Below are 25,357 nucleotides of genomic sequence, written 5' to 3'. Positions count from 1 at the left end.
TTTATAAGTATGTATATATATAGCATAACACATACACATGTTTATACATATATTTGACAGAGAGAGAGAGAGTAAGCAAAGGAGGAGGAGCAGCAGAAGGAGAAGGAGAAGCAGACTCCTTGCTAAGCAGGGAGCCAAATGCAGGGCTTGATCCCTAGGACCCCGGGATCATGACCTGAGCCGAGGGCAGACACTTAACCGGCTGAGCCACCCAGGGGACCCCCAGAGAAGGTTTCTTATAGGCAGTGGAGCTAACATGAGCCTGGAAGGAGGAATAGGATTTTGATAAGCAAAAGGAAAGATAAGAAGGAAATAGTATGAGCAGAAGAAGAAAATAAGGACAGGGTTTCTGAAAAAAACACTGGTCTTGATGGACGTTTCATGTGTGAGACATAAGAGATGAGGTTCTTAGAGGAAATTGAGGCTACATGTGAATCCCAGTGCCAAGCTCAGGTGCTGAACTTTATGCCCTTGGCTAGCACTGACTAAAAGGGTATATCGCAAGCCATCTATATAATCTTTAAACTTTAGTGGCCTCATTAACAAAGATAAAGTGAACAGGGGAAATTAGTTTTAGCAATACGTTTCCTTTTACCCAGGGCAAGCAAAATATCTTAACACATAAACAATGCAAAACATTATTAATGTGATAGTTTGTATTCTGTTCATACTATGCCTTTGAAACCCATGGGCATTTAATACTTTCATCACATCTCATGTTGTCTTTATGGCCATTGACTAGTAACTGCCACACTGTGCAGTGCAGCTTCAGGCTACAGGGAGACACTGCTGGGTTTTGAGATGGAGAGTGGCTCAGTTCAAGCAATTTTTTTTTGGCAGCTGAATAAAGTTTTAGTATGTAGAAGTAGACACAAGATGGGGAGATGATCCTGTTAACGTTATCTGGGTTTGAAGTGTTGGAGATGGACTGCGGTGGTCAACTCGCACATTACACGAGTTTGAGAGAAATGTCAAGTCTACACAATCCAACTGAAGAATACAGTAATGAGCAACAAGCCAATTCATACAAAGAGAAAAACAGATATGTTCTTTTGCATCACCTGATTATCTTGCTTATCTCACTAGACCCAGCCTCAGATTTATGGTGTGGCTCAGACATCTGTTAATGAACTGTACCAGTTTGGGGAGATATATATATATATAGTTGTTCCTAAAGATAGTAATTTAGCAATAACATAGGAAAAGTGGACATTCGCACAACAAAGAGCAAAAGCTTTGGGAACACAAAAGAGGGAATATATAAATCTGCTTGGAAGAATCTAGAAGAGATTCTTGGGGGAAGTGACATCTGAGCTGAATATGGAAAGATAAATACAGTTTCTGCAAGTGGAATTAGAAGAGGGAAGGAAGAGCAATGAGGAAAATTAGGAAGGTATCTGGCAGGTCTTGGAAACAATGAATACTCGTCCAAGTCAGGGCTGTGTCCAAGTCAGCATAAGAAATGAAGCAGGAAAGGTGAAAGGCAAGTTGAGGGCAGGGAAGGTCAACATTTGGTTAAATGCACAGTGTTCCACTATGTGCTGCAGAGACCTGGAGCATCGTCTGGGAGGGAAGCCACCTCAGAGCCCACAGGGGTGTTGGGGAACGTGGATTTTGCTTGAGAAAAAGACACAGAGGGCTCAGTGTCTAAGGGAGTAATATGAAGACAGTAGCTTGCACGTTGCAACTCAGCGTACTGACTTGGTGTCAGATGTAAGGATCTGCCTTTTCACTGAAAACTGTTCGACATTTCACTAAATTGACCTTTTCTTGCCAATAGCGAACACAATTGCATTACCGTCTCCGTTCAACGTTTGAGCACAAGAGCTAGCGTTGTTAGGGCACTTCCTATAGATCTCTTGAAGCTGAGCTTTTGCTATTTGGCGCTCAGTACCCTGTGAGGAGAGAGCTCCAGTGAAAAATCACCACTACTTTTTTTTCCCCCTCAAAGTTACAGATGATGGAGAAATATGCCTCTACTAGTCATAACAAGTGACTACAAACACCGTGACATAAACCAGCAGCCATTTATTAGCTCACAGTCCCAGAGGTCAGATGTGCAGGTTGTAGGGGGGCCTGGGTAGCTCAGTCAGTTGGGCATCTGACTCTTGATTTTGACTCGGGTCATGACCTCAGGGTTGTGGGATCAATCCCCATGTTGGGCTCCACCATCAGCAGGAGTCTACCTGGGGATTCTCTCTCTCCCTCTCTCTCTGTCTCTCCCCTCCACACTTGGTGCACACTCTCTCTCTCTCTAAATTAAAAGTAAATACATCTTGAAGAAGAAGAAGAAGAAGAAGAAGAAGAAGAAGAAGAAGAAGAAGAAGAAGAAGAGGTGCCAGTGTGTTCAACTGGAATGTCTGTGGAGAGTCTCCTAGGCTGAAATCAAGCCATCAGCTTGACCGGGCTCTTATCTGGAGACTGCAGGGAGGAATCTGCATGCAAGCTCATTGTCGCGGTTGGCAGCATCTAGATCCTTGTGGTTGTAGGAATGAGGTCACCTGTCCTTCCTGGCTACTGGCCAGAGGTTGCTCCAGATCGGAGGCTGCTCTCCAGGTAGGTCCTTGCACCTCGGAGCTCAAAACAGCATGATAAACCCTTGTCTTGCTTGAACACTGAGCTACCAGCTGAAGAGAACTTCCTGCTTTTCAAGAGTTCCTCTGATTAGATTAGGCTCACCTAGATGATTTCCTTACCTTGAGATCAACTGATTAGCAACCTTAATTACAATCCACAGAATCCCTTTGCTCTGTAATAGGATCAGAGCAATAACATCAGGGGCAAAGGTCGTGGGAGACATGAGAAATCCTTCCCTGCCTACAGTGCCCTTTGCCATGTTGTCAGAGCACATATCAAATGGATTCATTTTCTTTTCTTTGTAAATTGAAATAAATTGTTGGCCACTTTACAAGATGAAACAAAGAGATAACATTCCTTTGAATGTCTATAAAGGGAGAGATCTTCTCCCGGCTAAGTGATTAAGTAGGTGAACAAGAAATTTGTGTGAGTTTTTGGGCAAAGGAATAAAATAAAAGACACCTTCATTTCTGGCAGAGTGGTCAGATAGATAGTCTGTGTCACACTTGCTACTGAAATAACTAAAATGTATGGTGAAATGACTAAACTGCATGTCAATCTCTATAAATATATATCTATAAGGCTGCTTGAAAGTAAGGAATCAACAGAGGCCCAACATGAGATAAAATCAGGAAACATGATTGGCAAGTAAGTTCCAAAATGAGGATTACTCTGAGAATTTCTGCCAAATTCTAAAATCCTTTAGCATCCACTTTGATGATTTTATCAGCTCAGCTGTGAGAAAAAAAGCACAGGACCTGGTCAGTGCAAAGAATCTAAACAGACACTCATAAAAATAGTATTCTAGAGGATTATACTGTCATTGTTAAGAATGAATTAGAAATAAAACCTAATTCTATAAAGAAATCAATGTGGACACAGAATAAAAGGACAAAATTCCCTGAAGATTCATAATCACAAATTTGTTCTCTCTTGAGGGTGGAGTTCTAATTCATCCTACATGTATGGTCCAAAAAATAAAAATAAAAAATAAAAAAAAACCTCAACCTTGATCCCAGAGGACCACGCCTCCAGGCAATTGACAGCAGCAAATTTGTAACTCCTTTGGAAAATTCAACCTCAACCCAGGCTTCAAAGAATACCAAAAAATAAAGCTCCTTGAAAAATGAACAACCCAGAGAGAATTACAGAACAAACAAGGAAATAAGACATTGTGAGTAAAACAACAAGCCCAAAGGTCTCAGATAATGAGATTTTTGACACTGAGTATAAAATAGCTATATTTAATGACATTTACCAAAAGCTTGGAAATATGACCAGGGACCTTGAGACCATAAAAAATGACCAACCCTATTTCAACAATATTAGATTTTAGAAAATAATATATAACCATTGAAATTTAAAATGCAATGAATATACTATCCAAAAGATTAGATATAGTAAAGATAGTGAACCGGAAGATAAATCTTAAGAAATGAACTAGAGGGGCCCCTGGGTGGTTAAATCAGTTAAGTGATTCTTGATTTTGGCTCAAGTCATGATCTTAGGGTTGTGAGATGGAGCCCTGCATCAGACTCCGCGCTCATGGGGGGAGTCTACTTGAGATTCTCTCTCTGCCTCTGCCCCTTCCCCCTCTCTAAATTAACAAATAAAAAATCTTAAAAAGGGATCCCTGGGTGGCTCAGCGGTTCAGCGCCTGCCTTCGGCCCAGGGTGTGATCCTGGAGTCCTGGGATCGGGTCCCACATCGTGCTCCCTGTATGGAGCCTGCTTCTCCTTCTGCCTGTGTCTTTGCCTTTCTGTCTCTCTCTCTCTCTCTCTCTCTCTCTCTCTCTCTCTCTTTCTCATGAATAAATAAATAAAATCTTTTTTAAAAATCTTAAAAAAAGAAATGAACTAAGATTAGGTCAAGACAGGTAGAAAATAGAAAACATAGGTTAAGAGTTATAGAGAATAGAATGAGAAGGTTTAACATGAATTTCATCAGTTTTAGAAGGCAGTAGAAATAACAGAAAAAAGAAAACTCAATAAGCTGATGATTCCTATTTTTTTCCAAATTTACTAAAACATATGAATCCTGAGAACCAGAAAACCTAGTGAATCCCAAATAGGGTAAATAAAAGGTTTCTTCTACACAAGGACCTAGAAAAAAGCCACAGGTCACCAAAGTGAAGGAGAAGATCTTAAAAGCGGAGTGCAAAGAGGCATTTCTTTGAAAGAACCAACAGCCTGATTATCAACTTTGAATGGGCACCAGTGGAAACTGGAAGACAGTTGGTATAATATATTTAATAGAATGTGCTTCAAGAAAATAACCACTTCCTTGAAGTCTATACCCAGGCTTCCTTATAAAAATGAATGTGAGAAAAGATGTTTATATTTCAACACGGAGTCAGTGAATTTTCACCTAAATTGCTTTTCCTAAAGGCAAATTCTGTCTCAAATAAAAGGTAATGATCCAAATGTTTATTGTATTAAACAATAACAATAGTAAAAGTGTCCAGTTGGTAGGGGGAGAATTCAAGCTAAGATGGTAAGTCAGGCTCAAACTCAAATAACATAACTGTTAATAGCCCAGCCTTAGGAATAATAAGATCCTTGACTCTGCCACTTGGGCAAGTTTCTTTAAATGGTTATGACAGTGACCACCCTCCCAGAGCCATGAAAAGGGGTGCTAAGTACTCATGTATGCTAAGTACTTCATACTTCACATATTGACCTAGTGTAAGTGGCTACACTAAGTGACCAATAAGTAATATCTATCACTATTGCTCGTCATGATTCTCTGAGACAAGTTGAGACCTTTTGATTTGCTGGTCAAGAAAAAAAAAAAAACAGAAAACGTAGTTTTCAAACAAGAGCTCATGCAGGGACCTGTGACCTCCCACATGGAAGGCGCTGCCGAGGACTCTCTCCCGTGACAACTCCAGTCAGGTTCCTTTGGACCCTCTTCTCAGTGAGGCCTCAACCTTAGTCGATAAGCATTGCAGACACTCAGCACAATTTTGTCCACCCTCCCCCCTGTCACCCCACCACCCCGCCACACACACACACACACACACACACACACACACACACACTCGCACAGACGAGCATGGCTTCAGGCCACATAAGGACATATCCCGGGGATCACCCAGCCCTCCTTAAAATGCCTGCCTGTTCTCAGTGCTGTCAAAGGAATTTACTGTTTATTCCAGCCAAAACCTGACATAGGCCCATGAATGCAAACCTCTCCAGGGAGGGAGCTCTCACGCCTCCGAGTCCTGGGGGAGAGTAAGGGCCTAATTTGTTGGGTGCCTTGCTCCAATTTATAAAAACTCCTTCCTGTTCTGAAGGTATGAAAAGATTGTTTTTCCTCCAGATGAGGACCAATTAACAAACCCAGATGGTTTAATCACAGTGACCAACCCCCTCCTCCCACTCTAATTTTTTTTACTTTCCCAACCCTACTAGAGCCTCCCTCCGTTCCCTGCCCACTCCCTCATTCTCCCTTTTTTTATTTAAAACTCTCAGTCATCTTTGTCCCCCAGAGGTGAGCTCAGCTCTATACTGAAATCTCTCCCCTGGAGCAGTAGTAGTAGTACTGGAAAAAATCTGTCTTTACCACCATTAGCAAGTGTCCAATTTTGTTTCCCTTTAACACCACTCGGTGAACGAGAGCTTTATCATGACATCTCAGCGCATTCCCCGGTCCCAGTAAAGTTGTTTGCTTCCTCGTGCTGCCTGCTTCACCGGCCCCTATTTTCTTTATGTTCTGGAGGTAATTACTAGCCTGAAAGGCCTTAAGGAACACTAAACATCTTAAAACCCGTTGTTCAAAAAAGGCTGATTTTGGAAGAGCCCATTTTAGCACTCTATTATTTTAAAATAAGTTTCAGCTCACTGCTAGTTCAACAGCTAACAAATCCTTCAGGAATGAGATCATCCTAATGGAATAAACAGATAAACGAAAGAAAGGAGGACTACCTGTTTTTCCCTTTGGAAAGAAAAAATGGGGGAAAATATTTCTGCATTCGGTATGATATATATGCCCCAACTTTTGTCTGCTGAATGGGAAGAAATCGTACCTCTGGCAAAAGGAAAATGAAATGCAAGATGATCAGTCTAAGGTAAAAAGTGGGGGGGGGGTCCCTGGGTGGTTCAGTGGTTTAGCACCTGCCTTCGGCCCAGGACATAATCCTGGAGTCCCAGGATCAAGTCCCACATCAGGCTCCCGGTGTGGAGCCTGCTTCTCCCTCTGCCTGTGTCTCTGTCTCTGTGTGTGTGTGTGTGTGTGTGTGTCTCATGAATAAATAAATATCTTTAAAAAATAGTGGATCAGTGGTTGCCTAGGACTAGGGGGAGAGGTGGGGAGGGGGGCTACTCAAGAGTAGTGTTTCTTTTCAGGGTGGGGGAAATGTTCTAAAATTGATTATTGTAGTGTAACCATGCAACTCTAAGTATACTAAAATCCACTGAATTTATGCTTTTAAATGGGTGGATTTCATGGTATGTGAATTATACGTCAATAAAGCTGATAACGAAAATAATTCATTTAAAAAAAATAAAGCTGATGACAAAAAGAATAGTGTCTGATGACAATACTAAATGTGGATAAATCTAAACCAAAAATAATTGTGCAAAACAGTAATAACAAAAATACTGCGTAACTTACAAGGGGTTGAGGAATCAAGCTGGAATGGAAATCCTGACCAAAAGTATACATATGAGTTGGGAGAAGGTGATTGGAGTTAATGTTCTAAATTCACAATTGGCATAATGATCATTATACTTGGGAATTATTCGATTAACTGGTTTATTTCCTCTTTTGCTCTTCCTGGTGAATCTGTCACAATCCTTATCCTACTGGAATATTTTTCCAAGAGGAACGGATGATCCAGCCAGAGAGACACAGAAAGCATATCATTCAGTCGAAATTACGTAATATCTCTTTCCTCTTTTCCAAGTCTCATACTTTAACAAAAAAGTATTTTATCAGTCTTTCAAAATCCATAGCATCCAAGGATTAGATGTGCACTAATGAGTGAACATTAGATCCTTATAGTAAAACTAATGCCACATCTTCATGGAAAGAGGATGAGTTTTCCCAGCACAAATATGAAGTCACTACAGCTGTATTTTATTTTGAACCCTGCCCGTCATCTGCCAGGTGGACATGAGTACCATCCCTACGCCAGGCATTGGCTTTCTTATCTAATCAGTAAATGGAGAATAAGATAGGTATTGTGACCCTCGTGTGTTTGTTGTGAAAATCCAGTAAAATAATGTTTGAACTAGAACTTGAAAAACTGTAAAAATGCCACACAAATGGATATTGGTATTCTGGATTGTGCTTTTGTGATGATTAAGTGGAAAATAAGAATTCTGTCTGTAAAGGATTCAGGAGTACCCATTCAAATTCCCATAAATTTTACGTTAAACAGGTTGAATTTTCTCAATCCAACTTGGTAACTTAAACATGTGCGTTCATATTTATGTATAGTCTACCAATGGTTTGATTCTTCACTTAAAATGGTTAATGTTAAATCGGCATCATTTTCAGTCGTTGTGAGAGAAATATATAGCTTAGTCTTACTAAGATCAAAAGGAAAAAGTCACTGCCGAGAAAGGATAATGAGAACTGCAATCAAATAAAAAAAAATCAGTGATAAAAATACCACCATGCTTTTCACTTATATATGGCGTTGAAAGACGCCGTTTCTTTGATCCTCACCAAAAACAAAACATTTGTGAGAGAGGAAATAAGACGTGAAAATGGACTTTCTGACTGGTAGTGACTATCACTCTTGATTTTACCGGGTGTGACAAGCAGCATATCACAATAAAGCTGACGTTCGCTGTGCAAGGGTGGAGGGAAGAGCTTATCCAGGTAACTTGACCTTTTGTACAGCCTGCACCTGAATTACTGCAATGACCTCCCTGGGCCGCGACAGGTGAACTTAAATACCTGGATTCTTGTTTCCTCTCCAGCTCGCACTTTCCTAGATACGCACAGGATCAGAGAAGGAAAGACTCTCCTTCTAAACTCACCAGCAGGACGATTTACGGAACCCCAACAACTGCTCAATGAAGTGAAGAGAAGCTTGAGGTTCCCCCTGGGAAAGGCACCCTCCTTCCGTAAACGTTAGCTACATGTAGCCACGACGTCCTGGAGAGTAAGAGTAATCGGAACTCTGTGCCGAAATACAATTCGGTTCCCATCTCTTTCCCTAAGACATCGGTCTACTCAGTGAGACCCCTGAGCAGAAGCAGAATGGACCGGCTTCTTCTAAGTTCCATGGGTGCGAATGCGAAGGGAGTGTCTTCCTGCAGCGGGAGGCCCAGAGGGCCAGCCAAGCTAACACAATCGTGGTAGCTGTGTGGGATCAGTTATGTGTGCGAGATACCAAAAGCTGAGTGGAGGGAGGCAACGGAGAACCCATTTGAAAATGTGGACTTTGCTCAGCGCCGCTCCTGCAGGATTTCCCAGGAGGATAAGCACTAAAGCTCAGCGCAGTAATCAACTCCACAGTTCTGTAGAATTCATCAGCTTTTTTCCTTTTCATTTCTAACATTGACCCTTCATGGTTAACTGAAGAAACAAAGAGCTAAATAGCTTCCTTAGCTGTTTGATAGAGCAATTATGAGCATCCTGACGGATGCATTTTCTGCTTAATCTGCTAACAAATGGTGTCCATTTCCCTCAGTCTACACCCTGGCTCCACATTCGACTTGACACACGCAGAACACTGCTTTCCGTGCCCTTGTTCCTGTGCCCCTCTTCAGTGGCTGCTTTTTCATTACAGCTCTCTTATTTGATCATTGTAATAGAAGAAAAGCGAGTTCTTTATGACGATTCTCCTCTCCTGCCCTTGGCTAATTTTTTTTTTTTTTCAAAATGTGATTCCTGCGGGTTCTCTGGCAGCTGGGCAAATTGAAAGCTAATCAGTAGAATCTTCCTTAAGTGTCGGTATCTTTTCAAAGAAATTTCATGTCTGAGAATGAGAGGATTGTTTTTCACAGGAATAAGCAGTATAATGGGATGGAGCCGTCTTGAAAGGGGTCAAACTGTTCAACCCTGGGGGATAACAAGAAAAATTGAGATTTACTTCAGGCACTAATTTCCCCCCCGCTGCAGTTGTCCTTACTTCCTTATCCACGAATCTGTCATTGTAGGAATGCTCGTGTGGTGCTCGTCTAGGGGCATCCCTTAGAGTAAGAGAACGTTAGCCCCAGAAGGCACTGCTGAACACATCCCTTCAACACCCTTTCTTTCTTGGGTTAAAAAAAAAAAATATGGGAGGTTAAGAGACTTACCCACAGTCACATAGCAGGTGAGTAACTTAAACTCCCTAGGTTTTTTGCCTTGAAGAGTGGAGGGGGTGGGGAGATAGTTTTCAGGCCACGGAAGGAGCAGATGCATATAGTCCTTAGGTCTGTTTTCCCATCTGTGTGACAGGGATGATGACACTTCTTCCTCCCGCAGGATTTCTGCCCACTAATCTATTGTAATGAAACCCCCATGCTGTTGTGCGTGCTTGTGTGTGTCAACATCATCCTTGTGTGGCACTTGCTCTCCTGTAGATGTCGTTGGCTGTAGGACGGTAAAACTGCGTCCTGAAGGCTGATGCCATTTTTAGTATTGGGGATCCAGGGAAGATATGAGCCTCAGGGAAGGCCACAGAGGTGGAAGGAATGAAGGGGAGCGGAATTCCCAGCTCTGTAAGAAGACGTGAAGGGCTGTGTTCTTGTGTGATGGGTCTTAAGACCATGTCCACCTCTTGAGGCCAAGCATCTGGAAAGAGGAGGAGGTGCCGCTGACTATGAAGAGTCATAGCCAACATGCAAGTGGAAGGCCTCCCCGGAAGGCAGAAGGTCTCACTGCAGGACTGTGCACATGATGTGTACAGCCCAGTGCAGAATGAAAATGTGGGGCCTCTTGTTCAGAGATTACAGAGAATTTGAAGACCGTGACAAGAAAGCATTAAACCAACCATGGGATCCTTCTGAGTACAGAGCCCCATACAAACGCGCGGGTCACATACCCACGATGCTAGTCCTGTTTGGTCACAAGCACTTAACTTGGCAAAGTCTGGTCTAAACATGCTCAGCGAAGTCTTCACTCGGCAAAGGGCTTTGAAAAGAGGAGTCTTGTTAGAGGAAGAATAGTACCTTTTAGAGAGTTGGTTTGCCTGTAGCTACTTGGATAGCAGGCAGGGACCTTCCATGGGGAAAGTCGATCTTAGGGCCAAGAGACGAGTCTGGGAGGTCCAGCAGACCCTGAGCTTGTGGGAAGTCTTTGTTCTCTGCCCTCCAAGAGGATCTGGGCTCTTGTGTAAGAGAAGATGCAGTTTTCTTACACTTTTATCAAGAACTGGCCTTGAATACTAGAAGACGGCAGCAGACATGATGCGTGTGTCTTTGGTTCTTCATATTCTCCGTGGTGTCTGCAGTGGCTAGCGCATGGTAGGTCAGTAAACATCCGTGGAGGACCAGGGACATAGGGGGTTATCTTAGTGTCAGAGTTTGGTGGAGCCCCTCTGCCCTTGAAAGAAAGATCCGAGTGGCAAAGGAAAGCGGTGCCCCTGGTAATAAAAAGAGGAAATTTTTAAAGCATGTGACTAATACTGCAATTTAAGAAAATGTTAGCCTGCCAAGAATGGACAGCTTTTGGTATTATTTTGCATACAAACTAATTGTAGATTATTTTATGGATTTGCTCAACCTTTATAAGATTTTTTTTAATACCTTTTGCTGTACTGTTCTTTCACCATCAATGTTACGATGGATAATAGCACTGCATTCTTTCTTGTTAAGCCCTGGTATTTAGAGAACATAGGCAGGGGCTTGGTGCGGGGAGGAACTGAAAGGAGGCACCGGAAGCTGGGGAGAAATACCTAGGAAAATGAGAACAGAAAAGAGCTGCAGGGGCCTCAGAAATGAAAACAGACCCCTACAGGAAGGCAGGGGCGTGGAGGAGGCTAAAAGAGAAGGGGAACCTGAGAGGGGGGCTCAGTCTGTCCCCAACTGCGCCTGGTTACATGCTGCACACATGGTGGGCACTCAGGAACAACTTGATGAATGTACACGGGAGAAATGGTTGGAGCATGACCAGCGGAGTGCTGGGAAATCCTTAACAACCAGCTCGTGGGGACAGCGATGATTCCTAGCAATTTAATCCCTGTCCCTCCAGTTTTGACATCCAATTCCACCATGAATTCACTGAATGTGGACTTAGAGATGCACAGTAGTATCCTCTCTGTACAGATACAGTAGACTTCATCCCAAGGCATAGATAAATAGGAAGATGTAGTAAGATAATTAGGAAATAATGAGGTTTTAAATATTTATTGCCTTTGTTTTCATTTATTTAATCGTGAATTTCTATAAGGTGATTCTTAACCATGGCATTAACAACTGGCTTGCCAAGTACGACCCAGCTCGAGCACTCCGATGGATGGGCCCTCACAGGATGCTACTGATGTTATGTAGAGAGCGCTTTTCCAATTCTTATTTCTTTAAGGGAACTGAGAAAAGAAAAGTAAAATACGAGACAGGATAAGTAAGGAAATGTAAGTTGTTTTGTGTGCTGAAGTTTGTAGATACAGGTGTTGGGGGTTGTGTGAAGCCGCAGTGGAAAGGAGCATGGGGTCTTTTGAAACCATGTGGATGATAGGGACACATTAAAGTGCATTAAGTCTGAAGGCAACATGATCAGATTTCTGTTTGGAAAGACCACTCTAGCAGGACGCCTGGGTGGCTTCGTGATTGAGCGTCTGCCTTCAGCTCAGGTCATGATTCTGGGGTCCCAGGATCGAGTCCCACATCGGGGTCCCCACAGGGAGCCTGCCTCTCCCTCTGCCTGTGTCTCTGCCTCTCTCTGTGTGTCTCTCATGAATAAATAAATACAATCTTAAAAGAAAGGGGATCCCTGGGTGGCTCAGTGGTTTAGCGCCTGCCTTTGGCCCAGGGTATGATTCTGGGGTCCCAGGATTGGATCCCACATTGAGCTCCCGGGATTGGATCCCACATCGGGCTCCTTGCATAGACCCTGCTTCTCCCTCTGCTACTCTCTCTCTCTCTCTCTCTCATAAATAAATAAATAAATAAATAAATAAATAAATAAATAAATAAATAAAAATAAATAAATAAAATCTTAAAAAAAAAAAAAAAAGGAAAGACCACTCTTGCATCAGTATGGAGAATAATTTGAGGCAGGAAAAAAAAGTAATGGTGAGGAGACCAGTGAGGAGCCCATAATACTCTAAGGAAAAGAGAACATGGCTTGAAGCAAGGCACTCACAAATGACCATGCAGAGAAGTAGGTCGATACTTGTAGTATCTTGGAGGTAGAATTTCACTGGCTGATTGGAGCCCAGAAGGAACTCCAGGGTTTTCAGTGAGGGCAACCCTGTGGGCAGAGAGGGTGCTGCTCACTGAGATAGGAGGGGAAGAGCTGAGAAAGGTGGGAAAGGGGTGGGGTGATCACGAGAGGTCACCACAGACTTAATCAAGATCTTACAGAGATGAGCACAGAAGAGTCTGAATCAAACAGCAGTAAAAAGCAATGTTATTTTGATAATCGACTATAAAATTTATCAAAAAGTAAGTCAGTTCTGGAATTATGGGGAGGACAGATGGGGTTCCAAAGACTCTGGTTGGTCTTAATTAGAAATGATAAGGTAAGGAACCTCCACACCATTTTCCGCAGCGACTGCATCAGGCTGCGTTCCCACCAATAGTGCATTAGGATTCCTTTTTCTTCAAACCCCCGCCAACACCTATTGTTTCTTGTGGCTTTGATTTTAGTCATCCTGACAGGTGTGAGATGATATTTCATGGTGCTTTTGACTTGCATTTCCCTGATGATGAGTGATGTTGAACAACTTTTCATGTTTCTGCTGGGCATCCAGATGTCATCTTTGGAAACGTGTCTGTTCATGCATTCTGCCCATTTTTTAATTGGATTATTGGGCGTTGACTTGTATAAGTTCTTTATATATTTTGGGCATTAACCCCTTATTGGATTTATCATGTGCAGATATCTTCTCCCATTTAATGGGTTGTATTTTTGTTTCGTTGATGGTTTCCTTCACTGTACAAAATCTTTATGGAGGTTCCTCAAAAAAAATAAAAAATAGAATTACCATGTGATCCAGTAATTCCCCTACAGAGTATTTACCCAAAGAAAATGAAATCAGAAAAAAAGAAAAAAGAAAATGAAATCAGTAATTTGAAAAGTTATATGCACCCCTATTGCAGCATGATTTACAATAGCTAGGATGTAGTTGGAAGCAACCCAAGTGTCTATCCATAGATGAGTGGATAAAGAAGAAGTGGGGCGGGTGTACGTGTGTGTGTGTGTACGCACAGTGGAATATTATTCAATCATAAAATGAATGAAATCTTGTCATTTGCAATAATGTGAATGGACCTCATAAGTATAATGCTAAGTGAAAACCATCATTCAGAGAAAGACAAATACCAGATGATTTCACTCATACGTAGAACTTAAGAAAACAAAGAGACGAAGAGACATCCAAAAAAGTAGATGCTTAAATAGAGAGAACAGACTGGTGGTTACCAGAGGAGAGCTGGAGGAGGGGGAAAAAATGCATAAAATAGGTGATGGGGATTAAGAGTACACGTATCCTGATGAACACTGAGAAATATGTGGAATTGTTGAATCACTATGTTATACGCTTGAACTAATGTAACACTGGATGTTAACTATACAGGAAATAAATATATAAATAAAAATGCTAAAAGAAATAAGCAATCAACCAAGGATTGGTTGATATGTCACAAATGACCTCATTTCTCCATCAATGCAAGAAAAAAAAAAACCTGAAAGGACTATAAGTGAATTAAAAAAAACGTTGTAACATAGCAACCAAAACAACAGAAGAAGCAAAAGTAAGAGAAACAGTATGAAAACCACTTTGTAACATACTAAAAACATCATTTTTCCGTAAGAACAGCACCTTTCATTTTCGTCATCATCGTCATCACTTATTAATATTTTCCCTTGATTTTATCAGGTTCAAATCATCCAAAATGCCCCTGTCGCTTGCCCCTCCATGGAATCTCTGTTCCTCTTTTACTTTTTCTCACCTTCCCATCTTCTACCGCAAGGTTCAATGGCAGGTAATTTGGGTGGCGTTAACCGGTTGCGTCCGCTCTCATCAATCAACAAACAAGTATTAGTTAAGGGTGTCCCAGGGGAGCTCTACGAGTGACATTGCAATCAAGGGGCCTCGTTCTTTGGGGTCAGATAAGTCTGAATTTAAATTCTCCTTCCGCAGTTATCAGCTACACACCCTCGGGTAAATAACCTGCTCATCTCTCTGCTCTTTGATTCCCATCAGAGGAAATAAAAGATAACGCTTCACAGTTCCCTTGCATAACAACATGAGATAATAAATGTGAAAGAAAGGAACAGAGAGCGGATTGCTCAATAAATGTGGTTCCTGTCCACTCCATAAGGCTGCTGCTAAATGAGCTATCACGCAGCAGACCCTTAATGATTTCCTTGGAATAATTCTGCTCTGCGACGAGTCCTGCCGTCTCTAATGAACTCTGCTGCTCGTGTCTCTGTTACTGTCTTTACTGCTGCCAGGGGCTTGAGGTAACCATGTCTACAGGCTTTGGAGCAGCACTTAGCCATGGCTTTATTATGATTATTTTTGAGTTCCCTTATTTCTTTGCTTCAGCTTGGGAATCACTTCTCTCTTTGCTTGGTGCCGCTCTCAAGAAACAGCCAGATGTCTGCACGATGTGTTGTTTCTGGCCGCGGACTCTGTTATTTAGATACTCTGCTCTGTTGGGCTAAGATACCGGGCCTATTAAAGCTTTAGGAATCTGGAGAAACAGTAATTGTGCTGTTCTTGGCACACCAGATGCAAAACGCTGAGAGCTTAAAAACCGGAAATGAAGGAGGGCTCAAGTGTCACGGTTTGGTCTCTAACCTTTTTTTGATAAGGCATAAAAAGAAATAATAAGCTTCAAAAAAAAACAACTTTATATAAATTGCCTATTACCAGTATGATTGATGTGATGAAAATTTTTTAAAATAGCCATTAAAGCCGGTAGAGCTAAGGGGAAGGAACTTGGGGGTTGGAGGAGAAGTTGACCTTCTCCCCAGTTTAATACCATGTTCAGTGAACCTCGGACGGCGAGGCTTCTCTCCGGCGGATACGCTCCGAGCAAGAGCAATGACTCCCCACTCCTAAGACCCCACCTGGCAGGGTCCTCAGATGGTAGAGACCGAGGGGCACCTTCAGGGTTACCGCAGCCGAGCGCCTTTGGTGTCCCCTGGGCAGGCCTTCCTGGGGGGCTGCAAGGACCCTGCCTCTCAGGACGTCCTGTCTGGAGACTAACCTCAGAACAGGATGAGATTTCGCTTCCTGCGCCCTAGAGACGCTTATTAGCAACCACTGGCCTGGCTTCCTCATTTCTGACAAATTCCAAGAGATTTCAGCCTAACAAAGTAAGTGTTGACTTCTCGTCCTTGTCTTTGGTGTTTCTTTGCTTTGCCGCCCTTTGCCGTCTTGCTTTGAAGAGGGAATTACAGCGTTAGCGTTCTCGTAGGTAGCAGTCGTTTCCATTAAAAGTTATTTATGTATAAAAAAAAGAGGGGGGGCTTACATTTTTTGCAGTCTAATTATATTATTAATGAGAACTGCATTTATTTTACTCTCTCCCTCTTTAAAGTGCATCGTGAGAACAAACATATCAGCCTCCCGAGCTCTGTCATGCCCCATTTTTGCAAAGTGCCCATATATTCACAGTTTTATCTCACATCGTCTTACCCAAGGCTCACGTCATAAGAACGCCGTGAGATAAGCATTGTGATCCTCACTGTGCAGACGAGGATGCCAAAATTCAGCGAGCTTCCATTCTAAAAGTAAAGCAGGATGTCAATCAGGGTCTCGGACTCCTAACCCAGGGCTCTCTGCACTTCACCACGGATGCTCCGTTCACAGTAGCTGAGCCCTCGAATAAAAGCTCTAGTTCTCCTCGGCCTCCTAGTAGACACGGGGGTGCTTTGGAGGTGCAGCAGGCCTGGCATCCGGAGGGGAGGCAGAGCAGGAAGGCGTTTGGAGAAGCCCCAGTGGGCCGATTCAAGGCATCTCAGACATGAGCTGGACTGGCTGCAGCCGCTCGTCCCACGGGGCAAAACCCCCATGGTGACAACCGGACTGGCCATAAAGGGCCATCGGAGGGGGGGGGCAGTGGAGCTTTTGACCAGGAGAGATCCTCAGTGGCTGTAGACAGAGCCTCGGCCTTGTGTGCAGTAAGGTGTCGTGATCCACCGTTTCCCAGATGACGTGTGCATCTGTGCGTCTCCGTCGAAGGCTCGAAAGCTTGGTTGTGACATTCCCCTGGGTCTTGGGCCCCTCCCTCCACAGCCTTCCCAGCCCTGGTCATTTCCCCCCCTGCATGCAAGCGTCTCCCCAGGGTGGAGCCCCTCCCACCCCCGAATGGCAGTGCACTGGGATTTCCCGCCCAAACTGCCCATCCGCCACGATCGCCCTCTCCAGGGAGACACTAACAGGACCTGGGAATCCTGAGGAAGGAAAAGTGCGAGAGCTGTGCCGGGTCAGTGAGGACGCTGACAAAAGCAGAGAGACGAGAGTGGACAGGTCTGCAAAGCAGGAATGAGGCTAACCTGGGGGGACACAGGCTGGAGTTGGGGAGTTTCAAGAAGGAAGGAGGCTGGCTGTCCGGGCTGGGCCCTCGGACCGAAGGGCCTGTGCTTTCAAGAAGAGATTGGACTTTTTTTTTTTTTAAAGATTGTATTTATTTATTCATGAGAGACCCAGAGAGAGAAGCAGAGACACAGGCAGAGGGAGAAGCAGGCTCCCTGCGGGGACCCCCTGGGACCAGGCCTTGAACTGAACGAAGGCAGATGCTTAACTGCTGAGCCACCCCGGCGCCCGGAAGAGATTGGACTTGATCCAGCGAATAGCTGAAAACCGATGGGGGACAGAAGAACTGGGGTGAGGAAGGAAACTCAGACCACATGGGCCATAGGAGCACGTCCCCAGATGGTAAGAGATGGGGGGGGGGGTAGGAAGTGCTTCAACAGGACGAGGCAGGAAGAAATTAAGGAGGAGTTTGACAAAATTGGTGACTCGAGAGAAACAAAAAAGTAGACAATGGGGACGCCCGGGTGGCTCAGCAGTTGAGCGTCTGCCTTCAGCGTGGCGTGTGATCCTAGAGTCCCGGGATCGAGTCCCGCGTCGGGCTCCCCGCAGGGAACCTGCTTCTCCCTCTGCCTGGGTCTCTGCCTCTCTCTGTGTCTCTCATGAATAAATAGATAAATCTAAAAAAAAAAAAAGAAAGAAAGAAAGAAAGAAAGAAAGAAAGAAAGAAAGAAAGAAAGAAAGAGAAAAAGAAAAGAAAATCTGGGATTTTCACTAAAAAAAAAAAACAATGAGTGTGATTAAGGTGTGTATGTCATTGACTCCACTGTGAGAACAAAACCACAACAACAGCAATGGTGCAAGGTTAATTCTGGCTCGTTGGCCTGGGATCTCTGAGGGCGGCGGGTGCACGCTCACTGTAGGGGACCCAGCCCGTCCAGCAAGGCACACAGGATCGGGGCTCCCCCCTCGGCTGGCTTCCCGGGACCTGTGAGCCAGGAGCACGCTCAGCCCTGGCCCGGAGCTGCGCTGCTGCCACAGCGAGGCAGGCGCTGCCTCTAACCCGCCCCACCCCCCAGCACCTCGGAGACCCTGACCCTAAGAACCGGCCCCTGGAGACCCTGACCCCCAGAGACCTTGATCCCTGGAGACCCAGCACCCGGGAGACCTTGACCCCCGGAGACCGTGACCTCCAGAGACCCTGACCCCTGGAGACCTGGCACTTGGGGGACCTCGACCCCCGGAGACCTGGCCTCCGGAGACCCTGACCCCCCAGAGATCCAGCGCCCAGAGACCCGGCCCCTTGGAGACACAGCACCTCAGAGATCCTGATGCTGGAGACCGTGACCCCCAGAGACCCGGCCCCTCAAAGACCTGGCACCCAGGAGATCCCCGGAGACCTTGACCCCTGGAGACCCGGGACTCGGGAGACCTGGCCCCCGGAGACCCTGACCCCAACAGACCTGGCACCTCGAGACCCTGACCCCCAGAGACCCAGCACTCGGGAGACCTTGGCCACTGGAGACCTGGCCCCCGGAGGTGGAGGGAGACGGCCGGGGCGGGCAGCCGGGGTGGCCCTCCCCGGGGAGGCGGCCGTGCCCCCCTTGGCAGCGGGCTCCACAGCTGGGGCAGTGGGCAGAGCCCGTGGCCCGTGGGAAGCAGGAGGGCTGCCGGGGGCCAGGCGAGGCGCCACCGCTGGCCACTCCCGGGGTGGCTGTCCGTCGGGGCCTCTCGTACCACTTGGCACCCCTCTGCCTCGCTCTGGGTTCACGCGAAACTCAGCCGCCCGAGGCGCAGAGGAGCCTCACCCCACGCCAGGCCCTTAGCAATACACCTTTGTGCCGCAACGTTACTGGTACAAAGCTCACTCCGCTCTCGGCGTGGGGGCCGGAGTGGGGACGTCAGAGACCGTCCCCATTTTACAGACGGGGAGGGAGAGGCCCCCGCAATCTAAGAAGCCCACATCTCTGACCTTTCTTTCTTTCTTTCTTTCTTTCTTTCTTTCTTTCTTTCTTTCTTTCTTTCATTTTTTGTTATTTTCTTTCCTCGACATTTATTTCTACATTAACATGAATTAGGTTGCATCCTCTGGTCGTTTTGCGATTTCGTCTGTCATTATTACTTATTCAAGGGCTAAAACTCACTCAGGGTGTTTTCTGGAATCCTCCATAAACCCAGTAGAATAGCTGGGAATGTTCTTGGGGCTCCTAATCTCGATGAAGGAATGAATAGACCAATCAGTCCACCCTAGTGTACCCCTTGCCACCTAGCAAACATGGAAATACCATTGCAAGAAAATAATTTCTACCCATGACCCACTGCTGCAGTCCCTCTTCTTGGGTTACTACTTTGAGTTTCAATAAGAAACAAACAATCTTATCTTGAAAGGGCGATCGGATTTATTTTTAATAAGAAAGGCTGAATTGGAGCTTGCATTTTTTTTCCCCAAAATTTAATAACGGCACTAGTAGAGCCTTACATTCCTCCGCCAGCCTTATTTCATGAATAAGAGTCCAGAGCTTCCAGGTAAGCTTCCGTCATGACAGGAGAGTGAGACCCGTATCGGCAAATCTGTTTAAATCCATCGAGAGCCAAGAGGGGGTCCCCACAGCAGGGGAGCCTGTCTCGGCATGTCTCCAGAGTCCGACCGTCCAGTTACGGCACCGGGCAGAGGAGGTGAAGGGCAGCATCAGGTCACCTTGAGCCACTGGCCTCCAGCATCTGAGGGCCTGAGAGTTACCGCTGATAACCTCGGAAGGTAAAGAACTAGCCTTTGATCTTCCCTCCCTTCGCAATTAGAACTAAACAAAACCAAAAAACATGCAAGTAACATATGTCACTGCAATGCCCCAGAGGATCACTCGCTGAACCGGAATTTCTACGTTTGTCGTGTTGTTCCGGGGCAGGACCCTCAGCTTACTGCCTGCCCCACCGGCACACCTCAGGTTACCCAGTTGCTCATTTTATCAGCGTTCTTTGAATGACTAATAATAACAAATACGTGTGCGTGTTCTCTCTCTCTCTCTCTTCATATATATGTATGTATGCACCTTAATTCACTTTGACAATTGTCCAACAGGTTCCATCTAGTTGGGAGCCTCCCCTGGCTTAGCCTTTGATGTTATAACATGGGTCAGGGAGAGGAAGGCAAGCTTTGGTAAATACCTGTCACACCCTCAACATTGTCGCGGTCCGTATGGGATCTCTTCCTCACGAAGCATCACTCGATCACCCGTACCCCCGTCCGTGGCTCTGTGACTAGTCCCGGAGCCTCTGAGACATGACAGCTGATGAGTGCCTCCTATCCCTGTCTCTCAGGCCGCAGGAGTCCTGAAGGTTGATGGAGGGCCATGCTATTCAAACAGCAGGCGTGGCTGAGACAGAAGCTCCTGGTGCTGGGCAGCCTTGCCGTGGGGAGTCTCCTGTATCTAGTCGCCAGAGTTGGGAGCTTGGATAGGTGGGTACTTAAACACAGAGGTAGGTAATTACACCCAAGCCCGTGTGACTTCAGGGGTCTCTCGATTTAAACTCCCTTAGGACATCATCTTAGATCTACCCATTTATTTTCCTCTCTCAAAATTGCCCAGAAACATGGTTTTCTGCCGTATTGATTTTGATTTATTGAGCCTTTAAGAGAAAGAGAACCTGGTTGCTCAAACCAAGGCGTTCGTCGGGATCCACTGGTATTCTGTGTGCGTTGACGTTTGTTTTCAGAGAAGGGATAAAGCCATCTACGGTACAAATGTCATTTACTGGAGCTCGGTGTGGTCTGGTGTGCGCCTGGCTGTTGCCTCCTAGCCGGGGCAAAGCAGTGACGTTGTATTTATTTCTCTTCATTGCTGGAATTTATGAGTGAGCAATTAACGTGCTACCGTGAGAGTGAGGATTACAACGTGTGAGCCTGTGGAGGGGCTCCTCAAGTTGGGAATCCAGTGCCCTGGAAGGATGGCTGCGGGCCGGGGGAGTTTTGACCGTGTCAATCAGGTCTGGTTTCCAGGAGCTGAGAGTAGCACCAGCTGAGGAGCCCGTCGCTCAGAGGAATTGCCCAGAAAACAACCGAAAATCCAGGGAGGGGAAACTTACGGAGCCACCCCGGGCTCTCAATAGGCGCACGGTGGCGAGGTACCAGCTTGCGGAAGGCCCGGCAAACATCAGCTGGCTGCACCTTGCGTGTCTCTGGACCGTCCCACATTTGGGGTGGTTGGAAAAGACGGTGAAGTTCATCTCCGCAATGGGAAGCTCCCTTCTTTGCCCTTTAAAATGAATCCTCACGTGGGAAAGACTGAAGTGTGTTCTCTATGGATTCGGTTCCCATTCTCCGTGAAAATGCAGCCACGCTTAAAAATGAAAGTATCTTCCGTACAGTTTTCTAATATAGAGATCTTTTCACTGGGTCATTTAACAAATCATATTGCAGCGGTTTTCATCTTCCTTCAGCCAGTGTCAGTTTTGACCGGTCAAGGGAACCCCTCGGATGCTTTTCAATCCGAAATTCTGAAGTCAACTTCGCGCTCACTGGTTGCTAACGCTGGGAAATGGCCTAATCCAGAGCTTATCACTGACTTCAGGTAGTTTCCCTAGAGTGGTACTTAGTTATTCGTGAAAAGCTTTGAGGTGGGCACCACTGTCCTGTGTCCCTAGTGGAACTTTTATGTCAAGTTCTTCCCAATACCTTTCATTAGCTTCCAGTCGTTTGCTTTTTACTGAGCGATTGATCCAATGATCCTTAACACAGTAGCCATTCAGTCGAGGATTCTTTTCATTTTTTCGGTGTCCAGTCTCTAATGGGATAGCTTTTGGACTTTCTTTCCTAAAACCTCTCATTTGAGGGTTTGATGAAGAAAATTATGTCTGACGTTGACACACACCCGGGCCTATCCTTTAGTCACTGAGGACCCTGCTCTCTGGGTGGGAGACTGAGCCCAGTTCCTTCTACTGTCCCTTCCAGTCCTAAGATTCCATGTTTTTTTCCCATGTCTGAGGCCCATGCCCAGAATTTACTCTTCAGGAAATGGAAATAATATATTTTCTCCTCTCATGAGTTAGGAAGTCAAAAAGGCAATTGTTCCATAGGGTATGAGCTCCCACGGTGGAAGGTAGAAAGTGGAAGCAAGGAAAAGAAGGAACAGCCCCGAGACGGTCTGTTTCAGCCTTTCTCGGCCAGAATTGTGCAAGAGAATGAAGTCCTTACAGAAAAGGATTTGACTGACTACTTCCTCAGTTCTCCCAAGGATGGCACTCGCATCTAGAGGCACAGGAGAGAAGTCTCTCCATTCCATTCAGTGGATGCTGTAGGGAATCAGGGCTTAGTTCTCGGCCAGAACCCAAAAAGAGCTAAGAGATGGATTTGTGATATTCCAATCAATGTCACAATTGAAAATATCTTTGACTAATGTATGTGTTGCTACTTCTGTAGCTTCCATTTATTTTTTTGTATATATATTTTTATTGGAGTTCAATTTGCCAACATATAGCATAACACCCAGTGCTCATCCCGTCAAGTGCCCCCCTCAGTGCCCAGCACCCAGTCACCCCCACCCCCCGCCCACCTCCCCTTCCACCACCCCTTGTTCGTTTCCCAGAGTTAGGAGTCTCTCATGTTCTGTTTCCCTTTCTGATATTTCCCACTCATTTTCTCTCCTTTCCCCTTTATTCCCTTTCACTATTTTTTATATTCCCCAAATGAATGAGATCATATAATGTTTGTCCTTCTCCAATTGACTTATTTCACTCAGCATAATACCCTCCAGTTCCATCCACATCAAAGCAAATGGTGGGTATTTGTCGTTTCTAATGGCTGAGGAATATTCCAGTGTATACATAGACCACATCTTCTTTATCCATTCATCTTTCGGTGGACACCGAGGCTCCTTCCACAGTTTGGCTATTGTGGACATTGCTGCTGTGAACATCGGGGTGCAGGTGTCCTGGCATTTCATTGCATCTGTTCTTGGGGTAAATCCCCAGCAGTGCAATTGCTGGGTCGTAGGGCAGGTCTATTTGTAACTCTTCGAGGAACCTCTACCCAGTTTTCCAGAGTGGCTGCACCAGGTCACATTCCCACCAACAGTGCAAGAGGGTTCCCTTTTCTCCACATCCTCTCCAATATTTGTGGGTTCCTGCCTTGTTAATGTTCCCCATTCTCACTGGTGTGAGGTGGTATCTCATTGTGGTTTTGATTTGTATTTCCCTGATGGCCAGTGACGCGGAGCATGTCCTCATGTGCTTGCTGGCCATGTCTATGTCTTCCTCTGTGAGATTTCTCTTCATGTCTTTTGCCCATTTCATGATTGGATCGTTTGTTTCTTTGCTGTTGACTTTAATAGGTTCTTTATAGATCTTGGATACTAGCCCTTTATCTGATGGGTCATTTGCAAATATCCTCTCCCATTCTGTAGGTTGTCTTGTAGTTTTGTTGACTGTTTCCTTTGCTGTGCAAAAGCTTCTTATCTTGATGAAGTCCCAATGGTTCATTTTTGCTTTTGTTTGCTTCATGGATGTATCTTGCAAGAAGTTGCTGTGGCTGAGTTCAAAAAGGGTATTGCCTGTGTTCTCCTCTAGGATTTTGATGGAATCTTGCCTCACGTTTAGATCTTTCATCCATTTTGAGTTTATGTTTGTGTCTGGTGCAAGAGAGTGGTCTAGTTTCATTCTTCTGCATGTGGATGTCCAATTTTCCCAGCACCACTTATTGAAGAGACTGTCCTTTTTTCAGTGGATCGTCTTTCCTGCTTTGTCAAATATTAGTTAACCAGAGAGTTGAGGGTCCACTTCTGGATTCTCTATTCTGTTCCATTGATCTATGTGTCTGTTTTTGTGCCAGTACCACACTGTCTTGATGACCACAGCTTTGTAGTACAACCTGAGATCTGGCATTGTGAGGCCCCCAGCTGTGGTTTTCTTTTTTAATATTCCCCTGGCTATTTGGGGTCTTTTCTGATTCCACACAAATCTTAAGATGATTCGTTCCAACTCTCTGAGGAAAGTCCATGGTATTTTGATAGGGATTGCATTAAATGTGTAAATTGCCCTGGGTAGCATAGGCATTTTCACAATATTAATTCTTCCAATCCATGAGCATGGAATATTTTCCATCTCTGTGTCTTCCTCAATTTCTTTCAGAAGTGTTCTGTAGTTTTTAGGGTATAGACCCTTTACCTCTTTGGTTAGGTTTATTCCTAGGTATCTTATGCTTTTGAGTGCAATTGTAAAGGGGATCGACTCCTTAATTTCTCTTTCTTAAGGGGATCCCTGGGTGGCTCAGCGGTTTAGTGCCTGCCTTTGGCCCAGGGCGTGATCCTGGAGTCTGGGGATCGAGTCCCACATCGGGCTCCCTGCATGGAGCCTGCTTCTCCCTCCTCCTGTGTCTCTGCATTTCTCTCTCTCTCTCTCTGTATCTCTCGTTAATAAATAAAATCTTTTTTAAAAACTTTTCTTTCTTCAGTTCCATTGCTAGTGTATAGAAATGCCACACTGGGCATTTCTGGGCATTGATTTTGTATCCTGCCACACTGCTGAATTGCTGTATGAGTTCTAGCAATCTTGGGGTGGAGTCTTTTGGGTTTTCTATGTACAGTATCATGTCCTCTGTGAAGATGGAGAGTTTGAATTCTTCTTTGCCAATTTGAATGCCTTTAATGTCTTTTTGTTGTCTGATTGCTGAGGCTAGGACTTCCAATACTATGTTGAATAGCAGTGGTGAGAGTGGACATCCCTGTCGTGTTCCTGATCTTAGGGGAAAGGCTCCCAGTGCTTCCCCATTGAGAAGGATATTTGCTGTGGGCTTTTCGTAGATGGCTTTTAAGATGCTGAGGAATGTTCCCTCTATCCCTACACTCTGAAGAGTTTTGATCAGGAATGGATGCTGTATTTTGTCAAATGCTTTGTCTGCATCTGTTGAGAGGATCATATGGTTCTTGTTTTTTCTCTTGTTGATATGATCTATCACGCTGATTGCTTTACGAGTGTTGAACCAGCCTTGCATCCCGGGGATAAATCCCACTTGGTCATGGTGAATAATCTTAATGAAGTGTCGGATCCTATTGGCTAGTATCTTGTTGAGGATTTTTGCATCCATGTTCATCAGGGATAGTGGTCTATAATTCTCCTTTTTGGTGGGGTCTTTGTCTGGTTTTGGAATTAAGGTGATGCTGGCCTCACAGAACGAGTTTGGATGTAGCTTCCATTTAGAAC

At 45.0% G+C, this 25,357-nt stretch overlaps 1 protein-coding gene across 2 annotated transcripts in view; it reads left to right on the top strand.

Moving 5' to 3' along the window:
- Positions 1-25,357, top strand: part of HS3ST5 (heparan sulfate-glucosamine 3-sulfotransferase 5) — a 248,246-nt gene that overhangs the window by 219,626 nt on the left and 3,263 nt on the right. For both annotated transcript variants that reach the window (XM_055330394.1, XM_055330393.1), the window contains exon 4: positions 20,483-20,621. In XM_055330394.1, the coding sequence (XP_055186369.1) occupies positions 20,515-20,621 (107 nt within the window). In that variant the 5' untranslated portion in view covers positions 20,483-20,514. The remainder of the gene's footprint in view (positions 1-20,482; positions 20,622-25,357) is intronic.

This window comes from Nyctereutes procyonoides, unplaced genomic scaffold (genome assembly GCF_905146905.1).
Source record: "Nyctereutes procyonoides isolate TBG_1078 unplaced genomic scaffold, NYPRO_anot_genome, whole genome shotgun sequence".
In the NCBI taxonomy this organism is placed as follows: domain Eukaryota; kingdom Metazoa; phylum Chordata; class Mammalia; order Carnivora; family Canidae; genus Nyctereutes; species Nyctereutes procyonoides.
The sequence above is the reverse complement of the archived record's forward strand: the minus strand, read 5'-3'. Positions and strand labels throughout refer to the sequence as shown.